Source organism: Anopheles funestus, chromosome 3RL (assembly GCF_943734845.2).
Source record: "Anopheles funestus chromosome 3RL, idAnoFuneDA-416_04, whole genome shotgun sequence".
Lineage (NCBI taxonomy): Eukaryota > Metazoa > Arthropoda > Insecta > Diptera > Culicidae > Anopheles > Anopheles funestus.
This window is the reverse complement of record NC_064599.1, coordinates 47,163,266-47,174,305: the sequence shown is the minus strand read 5'-3', so window position 1 is coordinate 47,174,305 and position 11,040 is coordinate 47,163,266. Positions and strand designations below refer to the sequence as shown.

General features: G+C 41.0%; 1 protein-coding gene across 1 annotated transcript; it reads right to left on the bottom strand.

The window, feature by feature from the left end:
- Positions 1-8,773: 8,773 nt before the first annotated feature.
- LOC125769457 (zinc finger BED domain-containing protein 4-like) lies at positions 8,774-10,778 on the bottom strand. Its single transcript, XM_049438192.1, has one exon. The coding sequence runs from the start codon at positions 9,950-9,952 to the stop codon at positions 8,774-8,776; it is 1,179 nt and encodes a 392-aa protein (XP_049294149.1). The 5' UTR covers positions 9,953-10,778.
- Between the last annotated feature and the right edge of the window lie 262 nt (positions 10,779-11,040).

The window sequence follows — 11,040 nt, the reverse complement described above, 5'->3', positions numbered from 1 at the left end:
GACACCTTCCAGAGCGATGTTAAACAGCAAACAGGAGAGTCCGTCCCCTTGCCTCAGACCGGTGAGATTCGAACGATTCCGACAGCATGTTCGATACTCCTTCAACAGCCGTACCAGCTTCCCTGGGAATCCGTACTGCTGCATGGTGTTCCATAGTTCGGTCCGATCTATGGTATCGTAGGCCGCCTTAAAGTCAATGAACAGGTGGTGCGTTGGGATCTGATGCTTTCGGCACTTCTGGAGGATCTGTCGTAGAGTAAAGATTTGGTCGGCGGTCGATTTGCTTCTCACAAATCCAGCTTGGTAGCTTCCGACGAATTCTGTGGCAAGGGGCGCAAGTCTGCAGAAGAGTATTCGGGACAGGATCTTTAGGGCAGCATTCAGGACTGTGATGGCTCGGAAGTTAGCACACTCCAGTCGGTCGCCCTTGTCGTACACTGGGTGTATGACACCCAGCTTCCACTCGTCCGGTAGTTCTTCCTGGTCCCAAATCCTTACGATCAGCCGATGCATGATCGCGGGAAGCCTTTCCGGGCCCATCTTGAACAACTCTGCTTGGAGGAGGCGAAGTTTACTAGGCGGAGCCCATTGTCGTTCGTCAGCTGGCGGGCGCTGAAACTATCTATCATGGGTTTGTATGCCTCCTCCCGTCCGACCTGAGCGTTAAAAGCTCCGATAAAATCTCTTGACGTCGTGTTGTGGGCAGCGGTCATACTCCCTCTCCAACTGCGTATAGAATGCCTGCTTATCGTCATCGGTGCTGCCAAGGTGCGGACTATGCACGTTAACAGGTTGAAGATCCTTCCACGAACCCTCAACCTGCGCATCCGTTCGTTGATCGGTCATCAACCGATTACTCTCTTTCGCATTGCACCTATGACCAGGAACGCTGTACCGAGTTCATGCTTTTCACCACCGCTCTGGTAGATCATGCAATCACTGCGGTAGGGGCACCTCCTGAAGTGCTACTATATCGAAGCCGCGGGCCCTCACCTTGTCCGAAAGAATGCGGGTACCCCGAATATGTCCTGAGTTTCCAATCGTAGTCTTTGTTCAGTTGCGTGGGTCGGAATCTGTTAATCCGATTCGAAATGTCGGTTACTTTCCGTTGCTTTGATATTGGGGGTGGCTTGCAAGGCCTCTCCCCCAACCCCCTGTCTCGTCGGAGGAACTACGCATCCTAGCTGTTTTAAGTCCCGTAGGATGCCAGGATATAAGGGACATTAAGCCGCCCCTAACATGGAGAACAGACGCTGGCTGTTCCCCTCCGCTCAATTTAGCTATATACCCCATCTTCGCAAGGGGTTGGGTTTTCCCGTATACCAAAGCTCAGACATTTGGAAAGATATGTTACCATTCTGTACGACGGGGACGTATTGAGTCGGAGTAGGGTATGGAGTGCCTATATTATCCTTCTAGAGGCTTCGGATCCATACCCATAGCAGTTCGGTATTGCTACGTACACTGACAACAGAATCACGTACCCTCAAACGTAACCCGGATTGAGGAAGTTGGAACATATTTTTTCTCTTCTGTGCTTGAAACGTCAAGCCTGGAGACCTTTTTTGCTTCAAGCACTTTTAATTTTGTCGTGTCTGGAGCTTGAAAGGCGCCCATGCCAAAATTGACCACATTCTCATCGGGGTAGTCGAAATCCTCGATTACGCCGGAAATCTCGACCAATAAACCCGGTAGTGCTCCGTATAACGGAGTCAATCGCAATCAAGTTGGCATGAGCTCGATCCTTTGCGGTTAGCCTAATCTTGTTTGGACGCATCCGAAACACATCGGAAACACCCAGACACTTTTTAAAGATCGATGTCGCGATCGATCTAACGTCGAGCTGCTTGGCCCGCAGCATGAAATAAACATAAGGCCTGCCTTCCCAGAACGCGGGATACGCACGCCCTCGTTGCTCTACTGCCTTCGGCTCATTTACACCACATTGTGGTGCGTTAGAAGTTGATGAGCGGGGGTCTTCCAGCGCAATTTTTTTAGTCTGATTTACGCTTCACGCAGGGCTCGATCTCCTTTTCGGAGTCCGAACACTCATGCTCCACCGGTATGGTAGAGCCTCTCGCATCGGAAGCTGGAGGCAGACTGATCATGTTGTTTATATTTAGGAGCTAACATGATGTAATATGATTTAGACCCGTTTATGTAAACTATTCACTAAGATTAGAACCGACTTTCCTTGGTTAACACCTTTTTTTTCGATGCATGATAAGGATGCTCTCTTGGTTAATTGTAGATAAATTGTTACGCATCAGTAGCAAGTTAATACATTGAAATATTGTTAGCTTGTTAAAATACTTGCTACTAAATATTATAATGTTATTGCGGAAATGCTATGTTTTACAAAAATTAATTCTGTGCTTAACGTAAAAGCTCGTGCTCAGTATAAAAAGAACATCAATGCTTTACATACTATGCAGAACTTGTTGAAAAGCACTTCCGATACTAGTTCGTAGCTGTGAATGCCAATGCTCGGTGTTGCAGATTCGCCAGGTTTACAACACGTGCAAATAGTAGTAGCACATGTTGATGATGTATCTCAAACAATCGGAACAAACGGCATGCACGCAGTAAAGCAGCGTAACAGCGACAGAACGGAAATAAAACAGTAAAGTAATATTAGAAACAAGAATACACAGCGATTATACAGGGACCTTAGTATAATCATACAGCATCGAATGAATGAAAATTAATTGGGATAAAATGACAAACACTTTACCTGACCACAATTCTTCATGCTTGCAGTATTTTGGACATTCTGGATAATTTTTCCTGTGGCATATCGTACTTTATAGTGATTGTGTTCACCGTTTCCTGCTGAAGCTGTTAAGTTTTAGCTCTTAATACGGTGCGTTAGGTAACCTGATAAATACGTTGGATACGATGTTGTAGGTGACTACAAAACAACGAATCGAAGATGAAAATAGGAAATTGAAATTGATGAAAATTGAATGCGTAAAACGGTACTGTGTTATAAAGGATAATGTTAATATTAATGAGACTATGTACACTCCAATAGTACTCTAAATAAATTATACTCACTGTAACCATGGTCCACCTATTTTCAGATTTTATTATGGAATGCTAATGTATTTGAAACAAAGTTATATCATTTGGGAAAAGGTTAATTTAAGTTATTATCAAATCTTGCTTTTTTTCTTAATTTTAAAGCAAATAACTTAACTAAAATTTTGAAAATGAAGATGATGGCCCGCCCGCTTACCCGTGGATAGTCTTGGGATGTAAACGATTATTAATAGACATTTTTACGGGTTTCCACAAACGAGGATGCACCCAGCATAACGCACGCGAATATCAAAACTAATCACGTCATCTTTTTTTACTGTAACTAAATTGAAAAAAATGTCGAGTGGTCCGTTGACCACAACGTCATCATAAATGTGCAACAGGGTATGAACGTTGCTAACAAGATAGGAGCGACCATAATGCGACTGAAACTCCTCAACGAATAGATTCAAACATCTTTTTGCCAGTGGACATAAGTCCTGATAGGCCGATGATGAAAATATCGTTACAGCACCAAAATAAACCAAATAATGTGTAAATGCTTCTTTGTGCATAAAATCGCCATATATAATCGGACTAATGTAATGCAAGAATAACCGATATCCCGTGCCTTTCCAATATGCAATATTTTTTAATGAACGATAAGAACGGTGCACTTCCGAAGGATGCTTTAAATGCAATAAATAATGAGACACCCATTTCTGTCTGCGGGGAGTCCACCGACTAAAATTTTAGAATGAATGGGTTAGCAAACCCTTCAAAATTCTCCGACTGTACCCCAGGTCTATTAAATGGAGGTGGTCACTAGAAGGGAAATGGGTTATCATATTTATATTTTTAATATTTTCCAAAGGGGAACGAAGTTCTTTGTGGTGGGCTCTATCAGCTCTTGACCGAAAACTCTCATCAGTGCGTAACGGGTCATCTATGGATTCGAAAATTGTTCTATTTTTATGTTTTATTCCAACAACAGTAGACTTAGTGCATTCGTGGAAGGAATTGCATTCCATAACTGACTTTATTAAAGCTCGTGTTGGAGTATCGGCAATAAAGGCGCTCATAGAAAAACTTATTTTCATTCCTCTTTCAATGAGGAAATTCATTTCTTCAACGAAAGGTTTTAAAAATTGTCGAACTGTTGCATGCTACATTAAGAAATAACATAATGCGATGTTATGGGATAGGTACTTGGGCCTAACCAACGAAGTGAGCCGAAGTCGGTTCATTAGTGCTAGTTTAGTTAGTAAAGATTATATTGTTACCGTTTAGAAATATAAGTTCTCATCCGTTTCAATCGCCGTACGAGTCAATTGTGTTCCTCACCGCCAGTAATTATCACAAACACGTACATTTCCCGGTTTTGTTTGCCCGCAAAATATAGCAACGGGCATAAATGAAGCAATTTTCAATACCAACGCCTTAATTATTATAATATAGGCCAGAACTGAGTGGGAGAACTCTTGTATAGAGGAAGACCGTCAGCAGACACTGGAATGGTAAATTGGTCTGCTGTTATTTCGGCTTCTGCTCCTTTGAAATATTTTTTATGCACCGTTAACACCCCCTGATACCACAGTGAACCAGCTGAAACCGGGACTAACGGTGTGCTAATCGTGGTGGGTGTCTTAACTACAGTTCGATAATCTCTCGGAAAATTTAAGTTTAAAAACTTCCGCAAGATTGCCAAAAGCAAATTGCCATTTTCACGCGAGAGGTGGCTTACTACAAAAAAGAATTTCAACGCTTCTTCGAACGTCTTTATTCCCTCCAAATGACTATACTTATTTAACTCCTCTGGTAGTGTTGTATTTTCAATACCGGGATCCTCAACTAAATCATCGTAATTACCATCAACTCTAAACTGCACTTCCTCTACATTAACATCCCCATCTAAGTTATTTGTGTTAAGAGAACAGCCTACATATCCACCACCATTGTTAGTGCTATCAATACGCACATTATCAGCACTACATTCCCCACAGTGCACATTAAAATTTCCACCACTAATATTACTAATATTACTAATATTAGAGGCAGCATCATCTAAAATGTACAAAAAAATATGTAAGTGTGATTCAAGATAATATGATTTATTTTGTACGTACCAACATTTTTTAAGTGCCAAGGAAACTTTTCAGTTTCCACCTTTGACATATAAACTAGGGCCTAATATTCTCCACTGCACCTCCACATCCATCTCTATTTCCCTAGCTAGCTCTTCCTCTCGCTGAGACAATTATTGGCAATTACGACTAGAATCCTTTTTAGCAAGAAATAAAAATGTTTTTAGTCGTACTTTGGTGTAAATAAATCAAACATACATATTTCTTGAGCCCGGCGTGTACGTACACAATTCACAGCGCGTCTAATTTTGGCTAAGTTCAAGAAGAGCGAGACAGGAACATTCTTGACGAACGAAACAACAAAGATGGCATGTGTGTATTAGTGATGGGTCATACGATTCATTTCATGGCTCGATCCGGAGTCGGGTGCAACAAAATCGGAATCGACTCCGACCCGTGGGTGCAGCGGGTTCGGGCATCGATTAGATCAACTCGATCACCCGATGACAGCCGGTAGAACAACAATCGGTTGTCAATCTCCGCAATAATATTGTGCCAACAGCGATGAAGGAACAAAATGTGCACACTGCAATTTGGAAATGTCGTCAAGCACAATTTCTAATCTGAAACGACATATGGAAAGAAAACATCATTCTATTCCAATTCAACGCAGTGCTTTAGCAACACAACATGAAGAACAACCGTCAACATCAGCTGGTAAAACATCAAGGCTAGAAAATTATTTTATCTCTAAACAACCATTGTCGCCAAATTTTATTAAAAATATAGACAAACTTCTAACAGTGTAAGCTTCTCATAGCTTCTTTCGTAACAAATGTAATCCAAAACCTTGATGAAGAAGGCCGTGAATTTTCGTTTATTACGGATAATGCTTCGAATATGAAAGCGGCTGCAAATAAACTAAGTATTGATCTTCTTCCATGCGCTACACATATCATAAATTTAATAGTCCAAAAAGCAATAAACAAAAAAATAAGTAAAACAATAGGTATTGTTAAAACCATAGAAATGCATTTTAGGAAATGTACCAAATCGCTGCAAAAGCTCAAAGAAGTTCAAGAAAATTTGAAATTCCCCACATTTAGTGATATAGGGATAGAACTTATCTTTATTGTAAAAACGCGAATAAAATAATACACATGTAAAACATAAAACTTCACAACGAAATGGAACAGTGAGCCACGTCCGTTCGGCTTGACGATCAGGGCACACGAGAGAGCTTCCCCCTACATCGCCGTATGTAAATGCGCGCCGAGCGAGAGAGAGAGGACTATATCCGCTAAGCATCGGATGCTGTCAGTTCCCAGACAACATCGAGCGTGTGGATAAGCTGTCCAGCATGGTCTCTACTAACCTCGGCTGCAACATCAGGCTGCAACATCTCCCCCAGCTAATTGAGCTGATATGCTCCGAGCCGATGCGGAAGTCATCTCACACGAGAAGGCCTGCGTGGCAAATCCCTCAGGTTCCGGGAGACTCTACCGTCGTGACCGTTGTTAAGGTCGGAGGGATGTAAGGATGTCGTCGCCGGAATTTCCTTCCGGGCACTCTCTGCTGGTGGCAAACCATCGGGCAACGTTGATGGATATGCCGCTGATTCGCTAGTAATGGGTTCCAGAATCGGTTGGGTCTGTTTTGCAGGGGAACCCGAATTCCAATCATCTAACAGCATATCAATAGGCAGCTGATGTCTTTCACACGCACGGTCAGCCGCACGTCGCCGAAGTTGGTTTACGTGGCTCGTCTGGCTGAAAACTTCGCACTGAAATGGATGAAGCAGCAGATAGTAAGTTTGATGAAGGGGGCCGCAACATCAGGCTGCAACATAAAAACTAAGTTGAGACTTTCCCTCAAACTTCCTCAATCACTCAATTCCCTCAAAAAGCGTCTCAAAACCAATGTTCCCGTGTCCGTTTGAGGTTTCCCCCAAATTTGGTCACACAAACAATCACTTATGCTGCCTCTCTTTTCGTCAGCGACAACAAACAGTATTTGACAAATGCTACGTATTTCATGTAATTGTAATCTTTCTTCAAAGGTGTTTTTTGATCAATTCAATGGAAAATATGGTCGATAAAAAGTTGTTTTAAGGAAAAGAATGTATTCAAACTTTTTGTCAATCAAAAGAACGAGATTCAAGGATAGTATTTCGCATAAAAAGTTTAGTTTTTAAATTAAATCGTATACATAAATTGTGTCACACACTGTGCAACAAATGAACAATTTGCAGTCGCAAAAAACAAAAAAATAAACAAACAAATAAGGTGGTAAATTATAATAAATGTTAATTTTAATTCTTCAGTAGGTATTTGCATTAACAATGGTACAAGAAAAGTGTACTTTCATTGAAAAAACCGCAAACAAATGTTTTGTTTACATTCTGAACGGCAGAGGCATCGGAACTGTCAAAACGATTCCTCAAAAAAGTCTCAAAAAGTTTTTGAGGTTTTTGTTGATCGGCCAGGTTTTCCTCAAAACGCAAATCCCTCAAAATCACTCATGAGTTCCTGAGGCTTTGAGTTCTGAGGGAATCCTCAACTGTCGTGGCCCCGCACCTTTAGTTAGGGTTAACAAAAATAGAATACCAGTTGTGTCTTGTCTAGTTTGATTGAACATGGCTTGCGCTCTTATGGAAACGGATTGGATAGTAATAGACAGAGCTACACATATTTTACAAATAATGGATTTGGCAACAAAAGAGATCATTGCTGAAAAGTCTGTAACTTTGTCGAAGGTAGGAGTTTTAGTTAAATCTTCCAACTGATACAACTGATTGAAAAGTACGAAAAATGTCAGTATAAGGCTGTAAAAGATTTAGGAAAAGAAATGGAAAAGGGGCTAAATGAAAGGTTTTACACATCAACACAAAATTTTTTATTTTATTTTTTTTTTTTCGTCAAATTGTCTGCCGCATGGGTTTAACAATGGTTCTTACAAGCTAGGGGAGAAGGAAGAAAGGGATATGGAAGATGTTGTAAGAGGAAGCAAGATTGATTATAAGGGGAAAGTGGAATTATTAAGGAGGCGAGTGCGAAAGTGGGAAATGAGAACGTTGAAATCGAACAGGTGATGGTGTCTGTTAAAAGCAGCGCATGCTCTTAACCAGGGATCATTCTGGTCAAAAACCGAACGGCGGGTTGGAATAAAGATGGGAGGCCTGTCGCGGAGTCTGCGAGAGGGAACATACAGTGGTAGGTAGTGTTGGGTCAAACAGCTCTTTTATCTGAGCGGAGTGAGCCGCTCGCGCTCACCGCGAAGAGCGATGAGCGGGAGGTAGCTCAGCATTGAGCGAATTGCGCACTGAGCGAGAGCGTACTGAGCGACGAGTGCACTGAGCGACGAGCGCACTGAGCGACGAGCGTAATGTGCTCAGGAGATCGTGCTCATCGACGAGCGAAATGCGCTCGGTAGAGCACGATGAGCGACGAGCGAAACGCGGTCTGTATTGCGTTAGAAATAGCGCTAGAAAAAACCTGTTGAGTTTGCAAATTGTGTGGTTATGGTTATAATCACTTACGATTTAGAGTATCTTTATTTTGTTATTTATAGTTCATTTTTACTATTTATAGTTCATTTTTATTATTTACAGTTCATTTTTATAACGCTATTACTATTAATATGCTAAAAGTTCATGTAGAATTATAAGTTCATGTTACCTTGTTTTGTTTAACGAATAATATTTTGTTTAATTTATTTGGTTTAAGCCTATTCCGTTTACTCGTCTCCACATCTCCTGCCTTCGAAAAAACTCTTTCGCACGGCACGTACGATGCCGGAATGCATAAAGTTTCTAGCATTACCGAATGCAATAAAGGATACTTATTTTTATAAAGTTTCCACCAATCCAAGGGATCGTCATTCCGGTGAGTTAATGGCTCTGCTAAGTAATTATCTATCTCTTTTTGAGCTTCACTGCGCGTATTTAGTACGACTTGCGATGAACCCTGTTCCATATCAAAATCCTCCCATATGGTGTTTTTATCATCATTTGAAAAGTCAGTTTTATCCTGTGGTTGTTGAATGGAGTCCCGTTGATCAATGGAATTGATGGATTTAATTTTTTGAAGTAAGTGTGCGCAGCATTGATTGAATTGTCTGTCACTATTAAATCCTCTCTGTTTAAATCGGGGATCTAAAATTGTTGCTAACTGAACAACCTCGGAGTCCATATAATTGAATTTCTGTTGAATTCCTTCAAGGAGAAGGGTGATTAAAGTTTTTGTTTGTTCAGAGTATGAACTGTTTTGTAAATGCACTTGTAATTTTTTTATCATTGAGCTTGTAATCACTTTCACTTTTGATAATGTCACTGTCTTTTCAGCTGAGATTTCTTTCGTAACTAAATCAAAGAAATTTAGAACGATTGATGCTTCGTGCATAATTACCCAATCATGCTCGTTAAGAGTATTTTCAAAATTGAGCAACGCTAGTGATGAAATTATTGGGTCTTTGTTCGTATGAAAACGTTCCAACATGTAATACGTCGAATTCCATCTTGTGGCGACGTCTAGAATTAGTTTGAAATTCTCGAAGCTTTGCGGAAGCTTGGGCACTTTTTTAAAATATTTTACTATTTTTTTAACTGTAGCTACTGTTGATTGGATTGAATTATTGATGGCATGTTGAACTATCAAATTGAGACTGTGGGCAAAACAAGGGATATTTTCTATTCCAAGTAAACTAACTGCTTTTTTCATGTTGGGTGCGTTATCGGTTACTATACATGTTACTTTTATGGAACATTGAAATTGTTCCATAATTTTTTCTAACCATTCTGCTATGTTCTCAGATGTGCGTTTGTGGGGGAACTCTTCACAAGCTAACATATATGTAATTAATTTTGAATCACTATTAACAAAATGTGCAGTGGCTGCGAAGAAAATTTCGTTTTGTAGATTAGTCCAATCGTCGGATGTTAAACATACTGCCTTAGAATTTTTTAGTTGATCCTTCACAATTTCTAATAACTGTTCATAACGGATGTTTAACAGAGTGTTACTAATAGTTTTTCGTGATGGGAGCGAATAGTTGGGGCATAACTCTTTAAACAAATCTTTTACATCGTCTGCCTCCACCAGGTGGAAAGGTAGGGCATGGCTACTGTTGAGGGGTGGACCTTCCTAGATGCAGGCCTCGCGAAGGTTAGGCCTTTCCTCACCTTAGGCCCTACACGACTCAACCTTTTAAGCACTAATTCCCGCACAACCCGTTAGTGGTCCTCTCTTTCGGGACTCTATACCGCAGTTTTGGGAAATTAGCACTGATCGGATACTAACCCGTTAGTGGTCCTCTCTCTCGGGACTCTATACTGTAGTTAGTAGAACCTTTATGTTCGGATCAAAGCAACGACTCAAACGATTGCTCATTAACTACTGATTTTATTCTACATTTTTGTGTCCTTATATACTAATTCCGCTTCCCAGTCACGCGTTTGAAATCGTGGGATTACGATTTCATGACCAAATATGGTCATAAAAATGTCACAAATTTCATCCTAATCCTAATCACGTGATTCAATCCTACGGGGGAGTGTCCTATCGTATGATGTTTGTATCCGCTGCGTTACACCAATACACCTGCAGCGGGAGACGATCCGTGTACTAAGCTGCGTGCGCCTTTGGATACTGGGCTCGGATGATCGATGACGTCATGATCTCGATGAACTCAGAATTGGTGGGCGGTGCTTACGCTGAGTTCTCCTAGTAAACCCGCGTGCTGTTTTGGGTACGCGGCTCACTGTGTCAAAGTTGCGTACGCACACTTGACCGTATACGACAGTGACGCAACAACTACAAATAACGTTTAATAATTTTTCGTCTATTGCTTTTTTTCTTGCAGCAGTTAAATTTTTTGATACACTTACATAGTGTTCAATAGATTGTTGGGTGGATAATTGTGTTGTAGTCGTCGTATT

What these genes read in the sequence shown, in the direction of transcription:
- LOC125769457 (XM_049438192.1), bottom strand. Translation starts at nt 9,952, where the DNA reads ATGTTAGCTTGTGAAGAGTTCCCCCACAAACGCACATCTGAGAACATA.